General features: G+C 44.5%; 1 protein-coding gene across 1 annotated transcript in view; it reads right to left on the bottom strand.

Moving 5' to 3' along the window:
• Positions 1–20,854, bottom strand: part of PXDC1 (PX domain containing 1) — a 35,323-nt gene extending 14,469 nt beyond the window's left edge. The window contains exon 1 of the mRNA XM_075555263.1: positions 20,308–20,854. Within this exon, the coding sequence (XP_075411378.1) occupies positions 20,308–20,563 (256 nt within the window). The 5' untranslated portion in view covers positions 20,564–20,854. The remainder of the gene's footprint in view (positions 1–20,307) is intronic.
• Positions 20,855–25,917: the final 5,063 nt, after the last annotated feature.

The following is a 25,917-nucleotide window of genomic DNA, read 5'->3' as shown; positions in this document are numbered from 1 at the left end:
ATGGGTGGGAAAATCTTATAGATCCAGTGTTGTAGAAGGATCTCGGCGCTGGCGGGGGTTTCCCCGTGGCTCCTCCAGCTCCAGGACTATGGCTGCACTAGTGTCGCTCCATCAGGTTCGTTGTCAGTATGTCTCACAGGGCGTGTGTGTATTTCCTCCCAGCAGCAAGCTATTGATTGCCTTAGCGCCTCTAAATAAGGTCATCCATCTGTGAACTGATTGACAGGCTAGACTCCACCCCTCCACAAGTTGACACCAGAATATGTAACCACAGACCACCCCTTGTCAACTCGACACTTTTACACAGCTTTTGTCATACATAATTTTTAACAAAATAATAAAATCATCTGTACTTAACAGGATAAAACTAAAAAGCATACAATTCAATATGTGCCATCCTCATTTAAACATAATATTCTATAAGTGACAAAACAACACTATGCTATGTCTAACAATTGCAGTTAAATAACACCTACACCTTAATCCTATAATCCTATGAATATATTCCCCCACCTATGAAAGTCTGTAAGCCAACCACTTCATGTCCTTATTCCCCCCAAGTTTGGGGTATCCAGTTTCTATACTGCCCACTTACATTAAACCAGTGATCTGAGGAGACTATCATATTCCTTGATGTGAAGAATCTTCATTCCATTTGGAACCTTGTGAAGTCTGCATCCATAAGTAAAGTCAAATCAGGCCAGGTCATCCATAAAGTTAGCAGCAATATGTACCAGTTCACAGACTCAAGTATCTTTTCTTCCTCTGGTTGGGTTCTGGTCATGGGCTGCCTCATTTAGCCTCCCCAGGATGCCCATTGGTCACATTGCCTTTAGACCATAGTCACTGTCACAAATTCTCAACAACACTACTCCCTTGGGCTAGGTCATGAACTTCAGACCAGTTAACCTGCTCTCTTTTTCTCTAGTCCCTGTGAACCAGGTCCACGGGCGTCAGTGGCCAGACTCAACCCATCTCTTTATTGCTGCATTTCTCCCACTTCCACTCAATCAGTGGATCCAGGTGGTCACCTAGCAAGCATTCCAGCCTGCCCACCAGATTCCTTTAACGTTTAATCCTAGAGAAGAATTTTCTTCATGGTTCCAAATTTTTTCCAGCTTCTGACAAAAACCACTAGTTAAAGATTCAAAAAGCCAAAGCTGTCTCTCTTTTGAAACTTCCCAATAATCATTCCTTTCAGTCATGATATCAACAATAATAAGCAGAAGAAATCAGTATAAACAAAGTAGAATCAGATACTAATCTCAATTCTTAGAAACAGACAAATTCCATCCTTATTTAGATTATCTTAATCCTTATCAAAACTATGCCATTGATATAAAATATGGGATTAGGCCTCTGACAGCAGCAAGTCAGAGCCAGGCTTTCTGTCAGCCACTTTGACTTTCTGTCAGCAATTTTTACTAAGCAGCTCTGAGAAATCCAAGGGGTGATTTTGTCCTCTGAGCTCAAAATATACATAAATCACATTCATTTTCACCATTTCATACAGGAGGGAATCTGCCAGGAGCTTAGTCTGAGTAGGTACTCTGCATATGGACATTGGGATCCCACTCCCTTCCATACCCTTCTACAAATTGGATGTTCACATTTTAAATTCGAATACTTCCCCCTTCATCATATGGGGCTTTTGTTATCGTCATCTTAGAATCACAGAAGCAGGTGTGCTTCTTCCAGGTGGACTTAGCTGATGCCTCACTTTGATGGCTGCTTGTTTGCACACAAGATTTTAAGACCCCAGACACTATTCCAAATGGTAGCCAGGCACCATCTGTTTTCTCCACAACCCTTTGCTGTAACACCCTGTCTTCCATGAACTCTTCATGAAGGCAAGCAGGGCCATGTTTTAAGAACTAACTCTTCTTGGGTTGGGGCTAGTATTATTTGCACATCTTAACACCCACTTCGACAGAAGAGCCCTCCCCTCAGCTTGGGTCAGGTTGTCATGCTGGGGTAAAAAGCAGACTGATTATTTCCTGTTACATAATATTGTTCTACGGTTACTTCAAGTCAACGCCTACAAGGGTGCTCAGTGAACTTTAGTAGAAATTCAAGTACTAGGGTGTGAGCGTGGGGCAAATATGTCTTTGAGAAGGACAAATTAGGTGGGGCAACCTGCCTTTAGAAACAAAACACTTCACATCACTTATCTACATAAGCAAATGTTCTCCCAAGGGAAGAATCTGCCCAGTATGAAATGTCTAATTGGACACTTTTGACCTAGTTTCTATCCAGCCCTTGGCAACTCGGGCCACGTGATAGACAACCAAAACTTTAGTCTCTGTCCTTGCAAGATGCACAAGAGCTTTCATGGCCCACACAAGAAGACTCTGGTTGGGCAGCCCCACTAACTTTCCTTTAAACTTACCTGTAGCAGACTTAAGGAACTAAAATACTACCTTGGACTTAAGATGGAATTCCCCGGTATAGAGGAGTCTGATGACTGCTCTACCCAAGGTTATGGATTTGGAGGTCACTGGACCCCGGTTCAGATCTCTGACTTTGAGAGTGTCCAAGGATTTGCGGCTCGGGATGGTGACATATTTGCTATGGTCATGCTCCCTTTGTATTATTTTTCTCCTTGCATTTTTATGTTTAGTCTAGCAGGCATGCTTCTGCCTTTGTGAACGAGCCTTACTGAAAGTTTTGCCTGTCTCCAATCCTCATTGTGTGCATAAATACTGTTCAGTTACTTGAGCTACTTTTGATCTGTATAATCAATAATTTATGTATCTTGGTCCAAAAGCTGCCCTATATATACATATACTTTCCTGTTTTATTGATTTTTAAAGTTTTGTTGGCCCATCTTCCACATCTAATGCAATTCAATAGCTTAATAATATCAATAAGAGTTATGTAATCATTACCACAAACAACTTTAGAACCTTTTCTTCTTCTCTGTACTCGTTATTACCCTAATTATTATTTTTTAATTGTGGGAAAATGTGAGCAAAATATCATCCAATTCAACAACCTCTACAGTGCCATTGATTACACTTTTCTTGTTGTGCAACCATTTTATTCCAATAAAATTTTCCACCACCATTCCACAAATTATTCCACCACCATTAACATAACCGGAATGCCCATAAGCAAAAAACTCTTCCTCCTTTACCCATGGTAACCACTGGTCAACTTCGGTTTCTTTCTTTTTATTTTTTAGTAGTTTTCTGATATATATAAAATTCACATATATACTTCTTTTTCCCCCAGTCTTATTATTTATTAAGCCAGAAACATTTAAAGTATTTTCTGCCTATAAAACGGCTTGCTTGAAGTTCTCATAGTGCTTCAATGCTCAAAACTCTAGCTGTTTTGTGCTTCATCACATTGCAAGGCTGTTTTACTGCTCACATTTTTTAAAAGCACAGCTACGTCTTCAAATTTCTTTAACAGCCAGTAAAAGCAAGGACATCCAGGTCCCAGGGCACATATACACTTCTACAGTTGCCACTTGTAAAGAGTTGTATATACATCATCACTATCAGTTCTAGCGCTTTTCTTCCAAATTCCCTCACCCTCTTCACCCTGCCTGTCTATTTTGTTATTATATGGTCTTTCTTTTTTTTTGTATGTTTTGAGATCCAGGAAAGGTAAATCTATAGGGCCCGTACCTGGATGAATAGTTTCTTGGGGTTATGACAGGGGAGGGTGGGGAAACGAAGGAGCTAATAATAATGACCACAGGACAGAAGAAAAGGTTCTCAAATTGTTTATGGTGGCGATTGCACACTCTTTTTCATGTATAACTACCGAATGGCATGCAATATGAATTATGCCGATGAATTCTAAAGTTAAAAAACCCACAGAAATAACCTCATAGTTCTTTAGCATTGTGGGATTAGTCACTTAATTTTCCATCACAGCTGCCCAGGGGACAATTACACTGGGATCATCAGGCTCAGCATTCTCAGGGTGCTGTCCCCTTTCCTCTGAGGAAATTCATCCAATCAGACAGCACTGAGCATAGCCCCTTCCTGAGAGAAAGTCGAGATTCAGGGAGAGAAGAATAGACACAGCCCCACACACAGGCAGTATTGGGACAACAGTCACACAGAACAGGGCAAGAAGGTAGACCTAGGATATATTGCAGAGTTGAAGTGTTGGGGTACGGTGGCTCACGGGTGCCATATTTTCCTAATCTCTGCAGATCATGACATCACGGTTATCTTAAAAATACTTCTCCATCAAATGGATGAGTGGAGTGAATGCGGAAGGAAAACATTTTTAAAAACAAACAACCCCCAAAAGAAAAACAACCTGTATCCTGGGGCCCCAGTGGAAAAATAAAATAAATGCTCGTTCTTAACTGTTTCATGCTCCCTGAGATTAAGTGGTCCCACAGATGTCTCAATTTTACTACTGGTCAAGACCTCAAACATCTCCTGTCAATGAATGGCCCAAATTATTGTTCTAATCTTCAAAATGACACGGAGCTGAGAGGTGAAGTTTAGAGCCAAATCCATTGTTCTTGGGGGACAGATGACAAGATCTATAAGCCCAAGAAGTATTTCTACTATCATATAAACTGGGTACAGTTGATCCTTGAACAACACAGGTTTGAACTGTACGGGTCTACCTATCAGCAAATTTTTCATCCTGTTGCTATTTCAGTGCATTCTGGTCCTGCAATATGATCAATGCAACCTGGAACTTACTGCTCACGGCAACAAGAAGAAACCTCTGCATAGAAGTGAACCCCCCAGCTCAAACCCACGATGTTCCAGCAAATTATAAGCAAATGGTCAACTGCTGGAAAGGTTGGTCTTCCTACCTCGCTCCGGTGTTGTTCAAGTGTCCCTAAATGTAACTAAATGGCCCATGTTGTAACAGTTGAATTGGTGCATGCTTTGTTGCGTATCTTCTCAGCAATGAAATAAATTTAAATATAGCTAAACTTTTAGATAGTCTTAAACCATAATATTTAGGCACATTTTTGAAAATAAGATTCATTGGTGCTCTCTCTTTCCTGTGTGCTGTACTTTCTTCCTCGTGATTCAGAGCTCTGGCTTTTATGGGTGCAATCGCTTTTCAATATCAATGTTTATAGTAAATAGCAGCTTCGAATCTTATTTTTAATGCACATAAATATCACAATGTAGGACTATCTAAAACTTATTTTAGATACTTATTGTGTTGTTGCTGAGGATACATGCAGCAAAGCACCTACCAATTCAACTGTTCTCGGATACTATTCCCTCCTTTGGATTGTGTAATTTACGATCCTTGAATTGTGGGTGTTGGTGGGCTTGTTCCATGTGGGCTTAGTGGACATCTCACTTAGATAGCTACTTGTTTGAAAACAAGCCTTTAAGACCCCAGACATTATTCTTTCTGATAGCTGGGCACCATCTAATTTCTTCACCACTTTGTTATAGCATCTGTATCTCCCGTGTTTCCTTCCTATGGGCAAATATTGAGCAGGGCCGTGTCCTAAGAACGAATTGTTTTTAGATTGGAGCTAGGATTAAGTGCAAACCCTATATCCATTCCTGAAGTTGTGTTTTCTATCTGCTTCTGGTTCATCCTTGCTAATTTGTGTTAGAGAATCTTATTGATCATCTCCCTGGAGCATAAGGACCTTCTGTTTACAGCGTCATTGATTAATCAATTTTAAAACACTACTGAGAGAATGGCATATCACAATGCCTGAATTATTCACTTGTAAAGAATAAATCCATATGTGACTGGAAGCCATTTGCACAAACAATGGGAGTTGGTGGTCAGGCAAAACTTACAATGATATTCGCTGACAATATCAGACACAGGTCTACCAGAATAATACATATCTTACCCTGTTTCCCCAAAAGTAAGACATCCCCCCAAATAAGACTTACTTACAGTTTTGCTTCTCTCTGAAATATAAGGCATCCCCCCAAAAATAAGGCCCCCTGAAGCTACCATAACTTGACTCTGGACCGTAGCGGTGGGCACCTCCGCACAACTCACTGTTGGCCGCAGCGCAGCCAGAGCAGACAGGAAGTGAGAGGTCTCTTTTAATAAAACAATAAATGTGTACCGTATTCTTCTTCATGGAAAAATAAGACATCCCCTGAAAATAAGACCTAGAGCATCTTTGGGAGCAAAAACTAATATCAGACACTCTTATTTTCAGGGAAACAGGGTAAAACAGCAAGTAGGCATTGAAGTAGTAAGCAAATTGTTAGTCCGCCTACCGACAGTTCATTTCTCTTGGTATAGCTGTCTTCAGCTTCTTCACACACCATGGAGTCCAGTCTTCACTTTACAGGTTGTAGATGTGGTTCATCTAGTGGGGTTTCCATATGGCAAACCTCTGGTATTAAAGTTCTTTTGACTGTGATTTCAGAGACTGGCCAGCAGGGTGTGTGAGTACTCCATGAAAACAGCAGGGCTTCAGTCACTGATGATGTCACGTGAGATGGGATGTATTTAGGTGCCTTGTAATGGATTTCAAGTCAGAGTGACTTGAATAAGCACACAGAATTGCTCCAGTTTTCTTGGCTGTCATCTTGATGAAACCAGACTGCCAAATCTTCCTCCTATCAAGCCATGTGGTGAGTTTGAACTGCCAACCTTTGCACAACAGTTCAGCATTTAATCATTGTGCCAGTAGGGTGTTCCTTTGTTGCTAGGGATAACCCGCCCCCCCCCCCCCAAACCAAACTCTGCCACAGAACTGATTCTGACTCATAGAGACCCTCCAGTGGAGTAGAAAGGCTCATCTTACCCCTGCAGAGCGGCAGAAGGTTTCAAACTGCTGACCTAGTGGTTAGCAGTCCAATGTGGAACTCACCATAACGGTGGGGGCCGTACTCTGCTTGTGAAAGGAAAGAGCAGTGAGTTTAAGAACTAGTTAAGTTCACGAGGACACTAATTCTGTGTACTTCACAGCCCCCAGAAAACCTTTCTAATTTGTGATAAAATATAGACACACGTATGACCTCAAATTTTAAAATTGCACTGGATACAATGTGTGATGTGATTATTTTACCCACATATGGCCCGAACCCTTAAACTCTTGAAACAAAAATCAGTAACCCTATTAGACATACAATTTAAGAGTGAATTTTCATACATCTGGGGTGGGCGCTGGGGATCAGAATCAGCCTTCAACTTAGCTTTGAAGTTTGAAAGTACAAAAAGTGTTTCTGTTAGTTTCAGGGTTAGTTTCTTTATTGTAAATACTTGATTGATTCTTGGAACCCAAACTGGACAAGTTTGTTTTTAATAATTTTATTGATGTTCGTACAACTCTATCACAATTGATACATCCATCCATTGTGCCAAGCACATTGTACATTTGTTGCCATCATCATTTTCCATTTTCTTTCTACTTGAGCCCTTAGTATCAGCTTCTCATTTCCCCTTCCCTCCCCCACCTTCCCTCTCTCATGAAGCCTGGAGAATTTATAAATGATTATTTTTTATATCTTACACTGACCGATGTCTCCCTTCACCCACATTTCTGTTGTGAGAGGGGCTTATAAGTGGATCATTATGATCTGTTCCCCTTACCCTCTTGGTATGGCTACTCTCAATATTGGTCCTGAGGAGGTTCATCTGTCCTGGATTTCCTGTGTTTCCAGTTCCTATCTGTACTTGTGTACATGCTCTGGTCTAGCTGGATTTGTAAGGTAGAATTGGGTCATGATAGTTGGGGGCAGGGGAAGCATTAAAGACCTAGAGGAAAATTGTAATGTTTTCATCGGTGCTATACTACACCCTGACTGGCTCACCTTGGACAAGTTCTCAGTGTGAGCAAATGTAAACAAGCTTGGTTTCCTAATGTTACAAGCGCAGGTCCAAAGTCTCGCCGTGGAGTAAGAGAGGCCTCGGTGAAACAATTCTGCTGACTCCAGCTTTACCTCGGAGGATTCTGGAAGTTCAGATCTAACTTGAGTGCATCCTGCTCCTGCCATAACACATTGGAAATAAAAACAAGGTGCTTCTTGGTTCAGTCCCACAAGAAGCTATTCTTTTCAGAGGACACTAAGGAGCACTTTATGACCAACACAAGATATTTCTTGAAAAGAGAGAGGAGAAAGGAAGTCTTTCTGGCTCACATACAATAGACAGCTTAGGGAACTTCAATGTAAAGGGAACTTTCCAATGGAGTCGAATATAAATAACATTGAAATTGCTTCTTTTTCTTCTAACATGTGTCCACATATATATACTGTACAAAGGGGGATGGAGGGGGGGTAAATGAGGAGCTGATACCAAGGGCTCAAGTAGAAATGAGGAGCTGATATCAAGGGGAAATGATGATGGCCCCATACATACAAATATGCTTGACACAATGTATATATGTATGGATTGTGATAAGAGCTGTACGAGCCCCCAATAAAATGATTTTTAAAATAAATAAAAATAAAATCAGGAAAAGCAAAACAAAAATGGTACAAAAATAACTGAAAATCACATGAGAGATATAAGTTCTTGCATGAGAGATATAAGTTCTTTAAAAGTGTATGATGAAGGGTTCATGAGGTAGGGGGAGTAGGGAGGGAGGGGGGGAAAATGAGCAGCAGATATTAAGGGCTCAAGTAGAAGGCAGATGTTTGAGAATGATGATGGCAACAAATGTACAGATGTGCTTGACACAATAATAGATGTATGTATGGATTGTGATAAGAATTGTATGAGCCCCCAATAAAATGATTTTTTTAAGTGAAGGAAAGGGGGAACCTATTACAAGGATCTACATATAACCTCCTCCCTGGGGGACAGACAATAGAAAAGTGGGTGAAGGGAGACGTCAGACAGTGTAAGATATGACAAAATAATAATTAATAAATTATCAAGGGTTCATGAGGGAGCGGGGAGGGAGCGGGGAGGGAGGGGAAAAATGAGGCGGTGATGCCAGGAGCTTAGGTGGGCAGCAAATGTTTTGAGAATGATGAGGGCAATGAATGTACAAATGTGCTTCACACAGTTGCTGTATGTGTGGATTGTGATAAGAGTTGTAGGACCTATATGTATGGATTGTGGTAAGAGTTGTATGAGTCCCTAATAAAATGTAAAAGAAGAAAAGAGAAAAAAATGATTAGGGCAAAGACTGTACAGATGTGCTTTATACAATTGATGTATGTATATGTATGAACTGTGAAAAGAATTGTATGAGCCCCAATAAATTGTTAAAATTTTTAAAAAAAGGAAAAAAAAAGAGTTGTAGGACCCCCTAATAAAACAATTTTTTTAAAGTAAAGGATCATACACATTTTGAGGAGAAAATTCTTAAATTTTCTAGGAAAAGTTTTAGCATTCACTTCTTAAATACCTTTTTCCTAAATTGTTTCTTATATGCTTGATTTTATGTTAGCTTAATAGCATAACAGAGTCTGTTCTATTTTGTCTGATTAAGCATCCCAATGAAAGTTCTAACTACCTGGGAAAGCTCAGCCAACCTGAGCCTTTTCTTCTTTTCTGCTCAATCTGTGCGTGTCAAACTGCACATTTGCACAAGTGTGACTTATGCACAGCTGTCTTATTTATGCCAGGATTTCTGCTCCTCCCTGCACCTGGACTCTGTACCTAGTCAGTCAGATCATGCAGTTACACCCTGACTGTCAGGGTTGGGGAATGGTAGTCAGCATTAGTTGATCCTCTACATCGTTCTGAGAAAGCAGGGCACAGGGTGTAAAGGGAAGAGGAGATAAAAGAAGTGGTGATGAAGTAACAATTTCTGAGAATGTGGGGAAAGAGGTCTGATGTCTCTGTGGGTTAAGCATTGGGTTGCTAAGCACAATGTTGGCAGTTTAAAACCACTAGCTGCTGCTCCATGGAAAATAGATCTAGCTGCCTGCTCCCATATATTCAGTCTCAAACACCCTGAGGAGAAGTTCTGCTCGGTCCTCTAGGACTGCCATAAGTCAGAATCGACTCCCCAGCCCTGGATTTGGTTTCCAGTTCGAGGACTCAGGAAAGGGGTGAGGAGGAACTTTATGTCTTCCTCTCATACTGATGTTCTCATCTCTGAGATGTGCCTTATGTGATTAAGATATAGATCGGATTGAAAAAGCAAAATTGGGTTTGACTTAAACTTAGCGATCTTTGCTGCATTCTCCCATAACACTGTCCTCCCTAGACCTCTTCTTGACTCCCCTGTACAGTATACCAAATGGCCTCATTCAACAGTTTTAAAGAGCCAGTTGTTTCAGCCAATCTGCATTAACAAACCTAAGAGACCCAGAGCATACTGCAACAGGGTTTTCAGTCACGTGCTTATTTACTCATTCTAAGTGTTGATGAAACTTCCAGTGGGAGCTAGGCGGTGTTTTCAGATGGCGAGGACACAACTGCAAACAAAGGTCTCCCTGCATGGGGCTTCCAGTCCATCCAGAAGATAGATGGGAAGTGAAGTGACACTTGGCTGAGACATGCAGGGTGAGTGGAAGGGGGGAGGAAGTTGGGAGGCGGGGACAGTGAGATCAGGAAGTGTCATGACCCAGAGGAGGTCAGAATGACTAGGACTGACCGAAGAGCCAAAGGAAGTGTGGCCTCCCACGTAGGTCCTGACCATGGGGATTCATGACGATTTGGCAATTCTTTCTTATGGCAAACCACAGTCAGCTGTTTGAAACCACAAGCTGTCCCGAGGGAGCAAGGCAGGCATTTCTACTCCCATGAAGAGTTACCATCCTGGAAACTCCCGGGGGGCAGTTCGATCCTGTCCTATGGAGTCACTAGGAGTTGGAACAGGCTCCATGGTGGTGAGTTTGAGCTTGGAGAAGTGATGAACATATTGTCGGTTTAATCACACATTTGTTCCTTCCCTCTCCACGTTGCTTGCCATGGTTTTTCCCCAACCGACTTTAAGTTTAAACCCATTTCTGCGCAATCGATTCTGACTCCTGGTCACCTCCTTTGTTAAAGAGCACATCTGCTGCATAGGATTTTCATGGCTGTAATCTTCAAGGAAGCAGACCAGCAAGCTATCCCCCCATGGAACCGCAGTATAGGTTCAAGCCGTCAACCGTCGGGTTAGTTGTTGCTGTTAGCTGCCATTGAACCATTCCTACTCATGCTGACCTTGTGCGTGATGAAGAGAAACTGCTCCACGGGGCTTTCAACCTTCTTTGGATGTTTACCTTCAAAATCCCCTCGGGGTGGGTTTCTTGAAGTTGATCACCAACTTTTTGACGAGTAAAAACCAAGAACCTCCTTGTCGTTAAGCCAACAAACTCGTAGTGACCCCATAGGACAGAGAAGAACTTCTCCCTAGGGTTTCTCAGACGGTAATGTTTATTGGAGCAAACGGCCTCAACCTTTTCTCAGCAAAGGGCTGGTAGATTTGAAGTACCAACCTTGCAGTTTGTTAGCAGTCCAAAGCTTATCCCTCTACACCACCAGGGCGCGTCCATGCGAACCGTGTGAGCCACTCAGGGGCTTCGATTTTTAAGTTTCAGATCAGGAAAGAAAAAGGAAGACCTTTTTCTCTGAAAATAAAAGTCCCAGTGAAAGTTAGCAAAAGAACCATGGCAACGGCGGTCTAGGCAATGATGTCACCATCCACAGGCTACCTTCTCTGACGTGACGCTGCTCTGCAGCCACTGTGGAATGGAGAACCCCTCTGTTCACACAACAGAATTCAGAACGAGGGCTCGGAGGAGCTTCTCAAGCACATTCTGCAACAAGAGGATGATGTGTGTGTGTGTGTGTGTGTGTACAATTAAAAGAAGTCCATGGACACTTACTATCGCCCAAGCAAGTCAAAGTTGAATGAAACCACAAATACAAACTGCTTTAGTGGGAGAGTAGAACTTAGCAGAGCTCTCCTGGCTACTTTCATCTCACTCTGTCCCTACAGAACCCCCAACAGCCTGTGGTTGTGCAGGGCCTCCTAGAAGGCTGCCAAATCCTGCGGCACCCCACCTGCCGTTGCCTGAATCTCTCAGCTCCTATCCCGGGAACATTATTTGTCTCCAGGAGAAGCTTCATCACTGAGCAGTGAGGACACAATGCAGAATTTGAAGGCAACAGATGTAACTATTATATTCACGAGCCTGGAGTAACTGTGATCTATGTGGCTGGACGAATGTGGGAGCATATCCCAAATACACACGGGTTTGACAGGATCTGGGTATTTACCTCTGCATCAAATATGCCCATAAATGTGGTAAGCATCTAGTTTAGATAACTTCTCGATAGAATCAAATACCTTGAGAGAATGAGTCACTGAACTTAGGGGCTCAGGGTCATGATCTTGCAGGGGGTTGGGGGGAGCTTGTCATTAAGGTCAATTGACATGACATAGTACATAAAAATAATGTTTCACACCCCATTTTGGTGAGTAGCTGTAAGAGGCCTGGTAGGGCTTGACCAAGGGCAATGTACCCGAGAGGAATGACTGCAAGCCAAATGAAGGCTGAGCATGGTAGTGGGATGAGAGGAAAGGAAAAGGAAATAGAGGAAAGAGCTAGGAGGCAAAGGGCATTTATAGAGGTCTAAATACAGGCATGTACATATGTAAATACACTTATATATGATGATGGGAAATAGATCTATCTGCATATATTCATAAGTTTAGTATTAAGGTAGCAGATGGACATTGGGCCTCCACTCAAGTACTCCCTCAATGCAAGAACACTTTGTTCTATTAAACTAGCATTCCATAATGCTCATCTTCCCAACACAATCGCTGAAGGAAAGTGGGTACATAAGCAAATGTAAGAAAGCTGATGGCACATGGCTATCAAAAGATATAGCATCTGGAGTCTTAAAGGGTTGAAGGTAAACAAGCGGCCATCTAGCTCAGATGCAACAAAGCCCACATGGAAGAAGCACACCAGCCTGTGTGATCATGAGGTGTCAATGGGATCAGGGATCAGGCATCATCAGAACAAAAAATCCTATCATTGTGAATGAGGGGGTGTGCAGATGGGGCCCCAAAACCCATCTCTACAGGCAATTGGACATCCTCTTACAGAAGGATCATGGGGAGGAGACAAGCCAGTCAGGATGCTGTGTAGCAATGATGAAACATACAACTTTCCTCTAGTTCTTTAATGCTTCCTCCCCACCACTATCATGATCCCAATTCTACCTTACAAATCCAGTTAGACCAGAGGATGTACACTGGTACAGATAGGAACTGGAAACACAGGGAATCCAGGACAGATGAACCCCTCAGGACCAGTGGTGAGAGTGGTGATACCAGGAGCGTTGAAGGAAGGTGGGGTAGAAAAGGGAAACCGATTACAAGGATCTACATGTAACCCCCTTCCTAGGGGATGGACAACAGAAAAGTGGGTGAAAGGAGACATTGGACAGTGTAAGATCTGACAAAATAATAATTTATAAATGATCAAGGGTTCATTAAGGAGGGGGGCAAGGAGGGAGGGGAGAAAATAAGGAGCTGATACCAAGGGCTCAAGTGGAAAGAAAATGTTTTGAGAATGATGATGGCAACAAATGTACAGATGTGCTTGACACAATGCATACCTGTGTCTAAAGTTAATACCCTGTCAAAAGTTAAACCCTCTTATGTGGCAGAGGTATTATATAAACTAAAAATAGCCAAACTCACTGCCTTTGACATAACAGTTATACAAACCCCCAATAAAATGATTTTTTGAAAAAGATCTTGATCAGCCATCTATGGTACAACTAACAGTCTCCCTCCCTCTGGGGGAAAGAAGAATGATGGAAATTGGAGACACGTGGAAACAAGCAGCCCATTGGACTAATGGACCATGAAAATATGAGTCACCACTCGGAGGCAAGAGAACTAGATGGTGGTGCCTGCTACCACTACCAACGGCTCAGAAAGGGATCACATTAGAAGATCCTGGCTAGAGAGGAAGACACAGGTGGAACCAAATCCATAATCACAAAAGGAGTGGGGCTGGGGGGACTCCTAAAACTAGTCCCATCTAGCTATCTAGAGACTGGTGGACTTGGAAGACTGCGGATGTTAGTCATTCTTCAGGTACTCACACCCTAGAATAACGACCCATTTAAGATCCAAAGGGCAGCATTTACCTCAGGACAAAGTTCAGAAGTGTTGGAGGGTGAATGGAAGTAGGAAACAAGGAGGAAGTGAGAAACATGGTGTTACATTAAAATGACTCAACTACAGGGGGAAAAAGTTCATAACAGAAAAGTGGGTAAAGGGAGACAGTGGTTGCTCTAAGACATGAAAAAAACAATTTATAAATTATCGAGAGTTCATGAGGGAGGGGGGCAGTGAGAAAATGAGCTGATACCAAGGGCTCAAGTAGGAAGAAATATTTTGAATGTGATAATGGCAACATATGTACAAATGTGCGTGACACAACGGATGGATTGTGATAAGAGCTGTAAGAGTCCCCAATAAAATGATTAAAAATCAATATTAACAAAAGAAAAATATTCGTACATTGGTGAATGTAAAAATGATGAACCGCTCTGTAAACTCATAAAAAAGTAAAAATAAATTAAGGTAGTTTAATTAAAATTCACAATGTCATTGTGGCCACATGATTAATAAAATTGATATCACTAATTGTTTAATTGAAAACTGTTATATTAGCAAACATTGTGTTATATGTATTTTTTACAATTTAAAAATAACTAGTGACAATAAAAGGTGACAAATTGATTAAATTACTACCATTTTATAAGGTTTACATACGTTATAGCTTCCACTAGCCCTTTTCTAGCATTTTCGTTTGACTCTTCACAAAGCAGAACTATCTTTCACCTGCGGCAAAAGTGCTTTTGTAACAGAGAGCAGGGAAATATAAAATCCAGACTTGTTTTAAAGAGAGAATGCACACCTGTGCCTCTGGGAACAACCCAAAGGGCAGCAAGGACAGCTGATCTGAGGAGCGGAGCACAAGCTTCCTTGTTGGACACTTGGTGGAAAATCACCACGACCTAGAAGTTAGCTCCCAAACCATGTCTCTTAAAGTTAATTCAGGTCACATGGAGCCCAGGGGCACAGTTTGAGATCTCATGGAATGAAATCTAGGATCACAAACCCAACTCAGCAAACTGACCGTTCACAGAGGATAAAGAAGCTAGGATTATGGAGAGCCGAAAATCAGAGCAACGTCTCGGGTGGTAGTGGCATGGGGTTGAGAAAGAAATATAAACCAGAAGGGGGAGAGGGAATGACCAGGTGCACGGGCAACCCCAAGGCTGCTTGTACTGAAAGGCTGACTTCGCAGCCAGGGGGGTACCCCAGTACAGGGCTAGGAGAGTAGAGCATGCTATCTGGGGTCTGGAATAACATAAAGCCCAGGCCAAGAGCCTAGCAATGATTCAAAACTAGGTCTGTGGCTCAGAAAGACTGACCAAATGGCCCTGGGTGGGGAGAGACCAGAACTGAAGGATGACTCAGTAAGGCCTGCCGCGATCTGCTCCGTCCTGTGCTCTGGCGGCGTAGTTGAGCTGTTAACTATGAAGCTCGTTAAACACCAGCGGTTCTGGGGGAGAAAGATATGGCTGTTTGCTCCTGTCAAGGTTTCACGTCTCAGAAACCCAAATTCTGCTTTGCCCTATAGGGTCACTATGCATAGGAATTGACTCAATGTCACTGATTGCCTACCTTCTTTCAACTTTTACCTGAGCTTTTCCCTCTGCCTGGAATACTCCTGCCCATTCTTTATGACTCTGCTCCGTAGTCCATACTCCCTGGCTACCCTGTCTAAAGTTAAACCCTCTTATGTGGCAGAGGTGTTGCAGACACTAAAAATAACCAAACTCACTGCCTTTGTATCAGTTCTGACTCCTGGAGACCCTATAGGGCCGAATAAAACTGTGTCTTTTTGGTTTCTAAAACTGTAAACCTGTACAGGAGCAGAAAGCCTGGTCTTTCTCCTGCGGAGCAGTTGGTGAGCTCCAACTGCTAGCATTGAAATTAGTTGCCCAACTCATAACCCACCAAGCAGCCACCAGGGCTGAAGTGGATTTACAACAGAGACTTGGCGACACTGAGGAGCCCTGGTGATGGAGTGGTTACACACTGGGCTTCTATCCTCAAGGTCAACAGTTGGAATCACCAGCTGGTCTGTGGGAGGAAGATAGGGCTTTCTACTTCCGTAAAGATTTACAGTCTTAGAAACTCAAATTGCCAGTTCCACCCTGTCCTACAGGGTCACTATGAATCAGCATTGAGTCAATGGCTGTGAGTTTGGTCTGGTCTTTGGCCACACTAGTATTAGAGTGTGGAAAAGGCACAAAGGGGTAGCCCAGAAAATGTATCAGTGGGAAGGCTGCATCTCCCTACCCTCAGGTTGGGGCCAGGTGGCATAAAAGGACATGGTGGGGTACAGCAGATCCCAGTCAATCAAGAAGAGGGTATGAAGATATATCAAGATTCCAGGGAAAAGGGAAGATGGAAGCAAGCACAGTCTTTGAGACCAACCCTGCTTGATCTCACCAAACAGAAGGCTCAGAGGACCTGGACCGAAAACAGGCCTCATGTTCAGGAAAAGAAGCAGGAGTACTGTGTTATACCTTATGCAAGGCCTTAGACAGTTCTACAGAAAGCTTCTCATTCAGGTGATAAAATGCTTTTAGAAATCAATAGGGGTGATGGTTGTACTACACAGTGAATGTAAATCATGTCACTGAATTTCACACTTAAAAATGGTGTGAACTTTTTGTTATACAGAGGGAGGGTCTCCAAAAAGTCAATGCAGAACAAATCATATTTAATTTAATTTTTCCCATGAACTTTGTACAATTTACCACAATGCTTATTGCTAGGTGCCACTGAGTTGGTTCTCTGACCATAGCGAACTTAAGCACAGCAGAACGAAACACTGTGTGGCCCCGCACCATCCTTACGGCTGTTCCTATAGTTAAGCCCATTGTTGCAGCCACCCTGTACATCCATCTCCTTGAGGGAGGACCTCCCTCTTTGACTTCCCCTCTACCTTACTAAGCATGATGTCCTTCATTCTTCTCCAGGGCATAGTCTTTCCCAATAAGATTTCCAAAGTTTGGGAGACAAGTCTCGTCATCCTTGCCTCTCAGGAACCCTCTGGCCAAGAGAGATTGGTTTGTCCTTTCAGCAGTCCATGGTATTTTCAATATTCATCTCCAGCACAACAATTCAAATATACCAGTTCTTCTTCAGCCTTCCTTATTCAACTTCCAACTTATTCAACATCCAACTCCCACATGTATTTAAGGCAACTGAAAACATCATGGTTTAGGTCAGGCATATCTTAAGACATCCTTACTCTTTAGCACTTTAAAGAGAGCTTGTGTAGCAGATTTACTCAATGCAATGGGTCACTTGATCTATTGATTGCTGCTTCCTGATTGATTGCCTCTTGATTGAAGTCTTCCTCCCTGTGTTAGATCTGGTTGACTAGAGAAACAAATCCAGAGACACTCATGTGTAAGAGAGAGCTTTATATCAAGAAGAAATTATGCATCAATAAAATATGCCAGCCAGTTCAGATCAAATCCATAAATTCAAGTACATTAGCCCATATGTCTGATCTAGTCCGTAAATTCTTCTTCAGACTCACGCAGCACATGCAATGATGCCAAATGCAGGAAGATCACAGGCTGGTGGGTGGAAAGCCTTGTGGATCCAAAGGCAGTAGAAGCATCTCCAGGGCTCTGGCTGCCATCAGTGTGGTTCCATGTGGCTCTTCATCAGAGAGGTGAAGCAGAGAGAGTGTGTTCTGCCTCCAGGGAGGAGGTCCCAGAATCTTCATGAGAAGGCCATGCCCACAAGGAAGGTCACCAGCCTGTGACCTGATTGACAGGCTACACTCCACCCCTTCATTCTTATTATCCAGTGAACATTAAATTATGTTACTACCACACTCCATATAATCCAGCTTCTCTGATTATTTTCTCAGCATACAGATTAAATAAGTGTGGTGAAAAAACACAACCCCGATGGATACCTTTCCTGATTTTAAACCCTTGTTCTGTCTGCAAAACTGCCTCTTGATCCATGTACAAGTTCCACATGAGCACAATGAAGTGTTCTAGAATTCCCATTCTTCTCAAGGCTCTCCATAATTTGTTATGATCCACAAGTGAAATGCGTTGGCATAATCAGTAAGACGTAAGTTAACATCTTTCGGTTATTCTCCGCTTATACCCAAGATCCATGTCATCAGTAATGATATACCTTACTACAATAATTTAAAAAACCTATAGATGTGTCACCAGGGTGGACGGTGAGTTTGGTACCATATTCTAAAGGAGTCCTGATGGCACCGCAGAGTCGCTTTTGTCCAGCTCACTGAAAGGCTGGCCATTGAAACCCCACCAGCTGCTCCATAATGGAAACATGCTACTTTGGAAATCCTACACGAGGCCACTATCTATGAATCAGAATCTGCTTGAAGGCAGCGGGGGATTTTTTGTTTGTCTATTTGTTTTTGATACTGTATTCTAACAAGCTCTGGTCGTGTGATAATGAAATGCTTTAGGTGCTAACCAATGCGGCAGTCGGCTTCCTTAAAGATGAACAGCTGTGGACACTCGATGAGCCAGACTCAACTGGAAGGAAAGTCCATTTGGGTTGTTTTGTTTTCCTGTGCTCCAGACACTCCACCACAACTTTAATCCTTACCCCCAAAACACAGATAACAGGGATCCAATGACAGGGGAAAACAGAATGGGAAGTCAGAATTGCAACGTGTCTCTGCAAGATTTGGGTGTGGGGAGTGGGGATTGAATGTGTCTGACTTCAAGGGCTCAGGAATGTTTGGTTTCCACGTTGTTCTAGAAAGGCCTAAACCACCGAATCAGCTGTTTTTTAATAAGCTACTTTCATCTATGTTTTCCTGAAATGAACCTGTATTGCAAATTAAAAATATATAACAACACAATTAGTTAAAGAGAACATTTAAGGAAAACTTGAGACAAACTTAAATTTACGTGAAGAGAAAGAACAGCTGGAAGACATACCTTCCAGCTCAGGACCTTCTCCCTTGCTGGCTTCCAGCTCAGAAATGCCAAGAGAATAGGTTCTTTCCTGGAACTGGGCGCATTATGCACATAATGCTCACATTGGGGTGGGGGGGCGAATCCCAGTACTCCATAGAAAGACAAGGGACACCTTTATTTACAGGTCACGCCTTTTCCAGAGCCTTGCTTTGCTGTCCTTTAAGTCGCCCTAGATTTCACCCAGTAAACTCTATCCAGAAGTTCCACCAGGTCTGCTTAGAGAACGGTAGAGATCAGTGGCACAGATGAAATGCCTGTCTCTGAACCTGGCGGCAGAAACACACGCAGCACACACAGCCCACTTACGCCCTGCCCATTCCCTCTTCCCTGAGGCCCCTCTCTTCAGTCTTTCAAACCTCCCTGGCGGTCTAATTATGTCCGTAATTTTGTACCCAAAGCGGCACATTGCTTTGCATAAAACTTTTTGTTTTATATTGCAGGCCTGTAATTCTTAAGCAAGTACTCATTTTAATCTCTCTAGTAGACATTCCAGGTCTGATCACCTTGAATACACAGTTCACATTTACCCTGAGCCACACTCGGAATCCCCGCCAGGGAGGGTGAATTCAGCGGTGCCTCATCCACCATTCTTTGCACATCAGCTTTAGTCTCTTGCCCTCTTGCTGCCTCTCCTGCTCCATCTTTTGGGGCTGCCACCAGGCAGACCTTGGGAGGCCAACAGGACAGAGGCGCTTGGGCAAGTGCTGCGAGCCCGGCTCAGTCCCCAGGCTGGAAGGGGGTCGCCGCGAGCTAGTCAAACTCAAAGGCTCTGCCCCATCCTGGAGTGGGGCCCTGGCCCCTCCGCCCGGGGGCGAGGCTAGCTGCGTGGCATCTTGCTTGGGTCACTGGGCAGGATAGGAAGCCTCCCTTCCGGAGACTTGACTCTCAACTTGGACGCTGCGCCTGCACTTAAACCTTTCCTCCAACTTTCCAGCAGCTTACTCGGGGCGGCCCAGGGCCACGTCCGCGATCCCAGGCAACTAACTCGTCCGGAGGAGGAGGGGGGCTCCCGCCGGCGACCCTCCGCGGCGGAGCGAAGGGGCCGCCAGCCTGGCCGCCACCGGCCACGTCACTTGGATTGGCGCCGCCTCACGACGGAGTGTCCCTCGCCAGAAGGACTCGCCCCCCCTGGACAACGACGGTCCCGCACCGGCTGGCCGCGCCCAAGTCCCTCTCCTCCCCTGCTCGCCCACCAGCAGGGACAAGAGCACAGGGGTGTCCAGAGTGCGGGTGGGCGCCTTCGCGGGAGGGGGGATTGGGGGGGCGGAGGCCCCAAGCCCAAGACGAAGAAGGAGGCGGCGGACCCGTCCCCTAGCCGGCACCCCGATTGCATTCTAGCCCCCCTGTGCCCACCCCGTCCCCCTCCCGGGCCCCCCCCACCCACGGGCCACGCACCTGGCAGCATCGGGGAGCGCGCGAGCGCCGGCCAGTCCTCGGGGAACGCGTCGCGCAGACGCCGCAGGAGGCGGCCCAGGTCGGCGTAGCTGCGGTGCAGGTAGAGGACGTTGCGGTCCGACCACTCGGTGCGGATCTCGAAGAACTCCTCCTCGTCGCCGCGCCGGTTGACGATGAGCCTGCGAACGCCGTTCACCCAGCAGCCGCGGACGAACATGTTCACGAGCGACGTGCCCTCAAACACCGCCGAGGCCATGCCCGCGACGTGCGCATGCCCCGCCGCGCGGGGGCGCCCCCGAGCCGCACCCGCACCCGCACCGTCCCCCGCGGGGCCTCGCAGCCAGCCCCCGAGCCCGCGGGGCCGGCCGAGCAGGCCTCCTGTCCCGGGCCGGCCGCGTCGCCGCCGGATAAAGGCACTTCCCACCGCGGGGCGGCGTCGCGTCGACGTCGGGGCCCCGCGGGCAGCATCCCCTCCTCCGTCCGTCCCCCAGGAGCGGAGCGCGCCCGCCGGAGCCCGCGCCGCAGGGCCGCCCGCCGTCCCTCCCTCCGTCTCGTCCGTGACTGGACCTGGCGGGCGGGGTGGGCGGGCCCGCGCGGACGGGCTTTCTGGGTGGAGGCGTTTCTTTTTCTTTTTTTTTTTTCCTCTTTCCGTTTGCAAGTTCCCGGGAACTCTCCGCGCTGAGCTGGGCCCAAGGCCGGGAGGGACGCCCTAGGCGTCTTCCGGTCCGAGGCGGAGACTCCGGAGTGGGGTGTGCAGTATCGGGGGACCTTCAGGGCCCCGGCTGGAGAGGGGCGTCCTAGCGCTTGACAGGGCCCGATGGGGTCCGTGGTCCAGGATCCAGGCAGGAGCGCTCGCCCCCCCCCCCCCGCCTCGCCTTCCCACCCCCCAGCTCTGCAGCCAGCCCGGGCAAGCTTGCGGTGCCTGCTGGACAGACCAACAGACTGGATAGACCCATGCGGGGAAGAGGTGACTCCAGAGGATGGGGGTCAAATTGGTGGACACCTCTTAGAGGCGATAAGAAGCCTCGTTGGTGATGTGGCTCTTCTTGGACAGGACCTCCGCGGGCACTGGAAACTGCTTGTGAACTTGAGTGATGTGGGCAAACTAGGGTTGAGTAATTTTCCCAAATGAGGGCAACTGCCCAAACTAAAAACGAGCTCACGGCAAGCATAATTCACACCGGCTGTGCTTAGTGGAGAGATGACAAGTGACAGCTTACTCATTGGAAGACCAAAAACAAACAAACTCACTGCCATCCAGTTGGTTGCGACTCAGAGTGATCGTATAGGACAAAACAAAAATGTCCATTTTGGTTTCCTACTTTAGATCTTTGCAGCATGACTAATGGATTCAGTCAATGACCTGGGGCTAGCAGTTGAGCTCAGCCCACTGAAGTAGGTTCCAGAAATGCCTGCAGTCCCGCCTAACAAATTGCGCAGTGTGATGTAGGCCTCAAGCCTCTGGCTACCTGAGTGCGTGCACTGGATTGCTTTAAATGCCAAATGCAGTGGGCCCAAAGCTGGCTGAGTTCATTCCCAGAATAGCAGAGATATATGTCAGTTTGTACTTTAGGGCCTTACGTGTTGCTTTGATGCTAGAAGTTTCAAAATACCTGTCAGCCAGGTTTCAGCAGAACTTCCAGCTAGACTAACACACTGGAAAGATATGCCTGGTTATGTGTTTCTAAAAATTAGCCAATGAAAACCTTATGGAACACAATAAAGCATTATTTACCTTGGTTTCAACATGTCCCGAAGAGAGATCAATCTTCAGAGGAAGACATCAGATTTTCTTTGGAGAGCCAGTGAAAAGTGACAGAGCTCTTTAATGAGATGAACTGTCACAGTAGCTGATGGACTTGAAGATGCCAGTGATTTGGAGGGTGACAGAGAATCGGGCATCCTTTCTTCTGTTGGCGTCGACTCACTGGCAGCTATCATCATCATAAATATATACAATTTCCAAATTTGGAAATAGACCGGCCAAACTTACAAAAATATCTCTGGTAATAAAAGAAAAAAGAAAAAATACCTCTGGAGTAGTAGACAAGTTAAGAAAGGAAACATTAAAAGGGCATTTTTACATTTCCATAACTTTCATATAAAAGTTGTTCAATAATAATAATAATACACATATTATTTGTGCCCTATATTTTAAAAGATGTGAAGAGTAGACGGTGTGGGTGAGTGCCTAAAAGCAAAGGCACCTCTGACAGAACCCCGGTTTCATCTTAAGCCTTAAAAGAATCCAAATGCCATCATAAGAACCCCAAAGAATGCACAGATGTGCTTTATACAACTGATGTACGTATATGTATGGACTGTGATAAGAGTTGTTTCAGCCCCTAATAAATTGTTTAAAAAAATAAAATTAAAAAAAAGAACCCCAAAATCACTTTCTGACTGCCAATGTGAAGTTTGCAGGAGACAGGAAAGGACAGTAGCCCTGAGCAATCTCCTTGGTAATCCAGGAAAACAGGGAGGAGCAGGTTATTTAGGGAAAGGTAGATGGAAGAGGAACATACACGCAGGATAAGGGTAGATATAATGGAGTCTCCTTCAACAACAAGATATGCAGTTCAAAGAGAGCAATCCCCTTAAACCTCGCCAATTCAGGCCCAATGTGCCAACAAAAGATCCTTCCTGACTATTATCATAAAGCTTTTGACAACGGTTTTGAAAAAATTCTTGTTTATATTTATCTCGGTTGTTATAAGATCCAAATCACTACCACCTGTATACAAATAACAAATCTTATATGGCTTTTCAGAGTTGGTCAAAGTCTGGATGATGTGGCTGTCTCTCTTTTCTCTTTGCTGTATGTGCCCCCAAAGAGGTAAATTTGTTTTACCTCCTTATTATAGTCTTGTGATGATTTTCCCATAAGTGTTAGGTTTCTGGCATGGTATATCTCAGTTCTTTTTTTTTATATATACAACGCTTATCACAATCCATACATATACATACATCAATTGTATAAAGCACATCTGTACATTCTTTGCCCTAATCATTTTCAAAGCATTTGCTCTCCACTTAAACCCTTTGCATCAGGTCCTCTTTTTCTCCCTCCCTCCCCGCTCCTCCCTCCCTCATGAGCCCTTGATAATTTATAAATTATTATTTTGTCCTATCTTGCCCTATCCGGCGTCTCCCTTCACCCCCTTTTCTGTTGTCCATCCCCCAGGGAGGAGGTCACATGTAGATCCTTGTCATCGGTTCCCTCTTTCCAACCCACTCACCCTCTACCCTCCCAGTATCACCCCTCACACCCCTGGTCCTGAAGGGGTGTACCTCAGTTCTCGCTTCAAAACACAAATAATTCAGGAGGCAGAGGCACTTTTGTAAATACGTTTATATGAGGAAAAGAATGTTTCGGGTATTCCAGTCTCAAAAAGTACACGCTGTCTTCGGAAAGTGTGCAGGGCTGTAGGGCCACGTGGTGGGGGCCACGGGAAAGGTCGAGATTGAAAATGGCCATTTTAAGGGAGCGTAGAAAAACACATGGAAAGAATACCGGGACAGGGGGACAGGCGTGCGGAACCAGTGTGTGGAGCCACGAGCAGAAACCAAGAGCAGGAAATCCCAAGAGACTGAGCAGGCTGTGAGTGAGCACACAGGTTCATGTGCACCCTCATGCGCAGAGCACATCAGAACAAGAGAGAAAAGGGGGTGGGCCTTCCTGTGGCCGGCTTTTACCCCCAATGGCTGGGGAGGTGTGGTTGAGGGTATTGGCTAATCTTATTGGCTGAGTTTAGGTGCACCTGTGTGCTGGTGCCTAATATTGTGTGGGGTCCATGTTGGATTTTCCCATAGGTGTCTAGTGTGCCTGATCTCTTGCAACCTCTTTATTGTGGTCCTGCCAGCCGATTTACACTAGGGCAAGCATTCAGGAAGACGACCACCTAATTGAGCGATCTGTCATTAAGAAAGGTAGCGTCTTGGGTAAAACACTTGGCTACTAACCCAAAACATTGGTAGCCCAAACTCACCCACTGCTCAGTGAGAAAAAGGTGTGACAGTCTGTCTCTGTAAAGATTTGCAGTAGTAGAAACGCTGTTGGCAGTTCTACTCTGTCCTATATAGTTGCTATGACCCTCTATAATGGGTTTCATATGGGAGGCTGATAAGGACCCTTGATAGCACTGTTAGCTAAGTGGTTGGTTGCTTAAAGCAAGGTTGGCAGTTCAAACCCAAAGAAGAAAGGTGAAGTTTTTTCTAAAAGATTTACAACACTTTTAGACTCATAGGTCAGGTCTCTGTGATTCAGAATTAACTTAATGGCAGTGGGATTTGGGGCTTATGAGACTCTGGAAGTAAATATACTGGATGCTAACCGCATGACTCTGGGTCATAGGAATTTTCTGATACACGATAATGAAAAAATTCCGCAATTAGTATTAGGCCTTCTGAGCCTGCTCAGCCATTGAATAACTCTCATTGTATAATCTTAAACTTATTTCGTAAGCTTTACATATTTATTTTTGCCTCAGTTTGACTTTTCAAGAATTGAGAGTTAAAAAGCAAAAAATACACACACAAAACAAACAAACAAACAACAACAAAAACCACCTCGTGGTGAAAATTAAAATATGTGGCAGAAAGTATGCTATAAACAAAATTGAGGACATATGGTAAATAAGCATTAGTAATGTACTGAGAACTTACAGAGGTTTCAGGTTGTAAAATCAAACTGATTAGCGAGCCTGAAGTTACATAACAGAACGTGAAAATGGAGCTCTTTGGGTCATGTGTCCTTCCAAGCTTCGTGTAGAATTACAGCGGAGGAGCCCTGGTTGTAGGTTAGAACTGAAAACCAGATACCTCAATTGGATTAGTATGTAAGACAGGGTTCTCTAGAGAAACAAAACCAGGACACTAATGATTTTATATATATAACATTAGAAATAAACAGCTACTTAATCTATAAAGCAGTACAAATGGCTCAGTGCAACTCACTTCTGTCAGACAGCTAATACACTGGCAGTCCTTCAAGTCTTGAGGGCAGGTCATCAACAGGCAGTCAGATGACAGGGTCCGATAGTCCCCAGCTCAAGTGATGTATACTCCAGTAGTGTGGGGAAGCAGGTCTTGAAGAAACCTCGAACTACAGCGACACAGTCCACGGGTTAGGTGTCCCACAGGTAGTGTAGCTTGCAAACTGAGGCAGAGAACAAGCTAAGGCAAATCATCAAAGAACAAGAGACAAGGCATCTCTCCGCCCTTCAATTAATCCCACGTGCTCATTGGCCATGTTGGCACCATAAACCTACCTATCACAATTAGCTAGAGTAAATAATGGGGATAAAAGACTTAAGGGGAGAAAAGGTGGCTTTCAATTCCAGGAAAGAGTTAACAACATCAGAAACCCAGATGGGCAGTTCTTTTCACCTGCAGCCACCATCACTGCATGTGTTTGTTAAGATGGGGCCCTAGTGGTGTAGTAGGTTACCATTGGGCTGCTAACCACAAGGTTGGCAGTTTGAAACTACCTCTTGGGAGAAAGATAAGGCTTTCTACTCCCATTAACACTTACAGTCTCTCTCATTAACATTTACAATCTCAGAAACCCACAGGGTAAATTCTTCCCTGTCCTATAGGGTCCCTTCAGAG

Source organism: Tenrec ecaudatus, chromosome 7 (assembly GCF_050624435.1).
Source record: "Tenrec ecaudatus isolate mTenEca1 chromosome 7, mTenEca1.hap1, whole genome shotgun sequence".
Classification (NCBI taxonomy): domain Eukaryota; kingdom Metazoa; phylum Chordata; class Mammalia; order Afrosoricida; family Tenrecidae; genus Tenrec; species Tenrec ecaudatus.
Note: the sequence above shows the minus strand (reverse complement) of the source record. Positions and strands in the feature narration are given on the sequence as shown.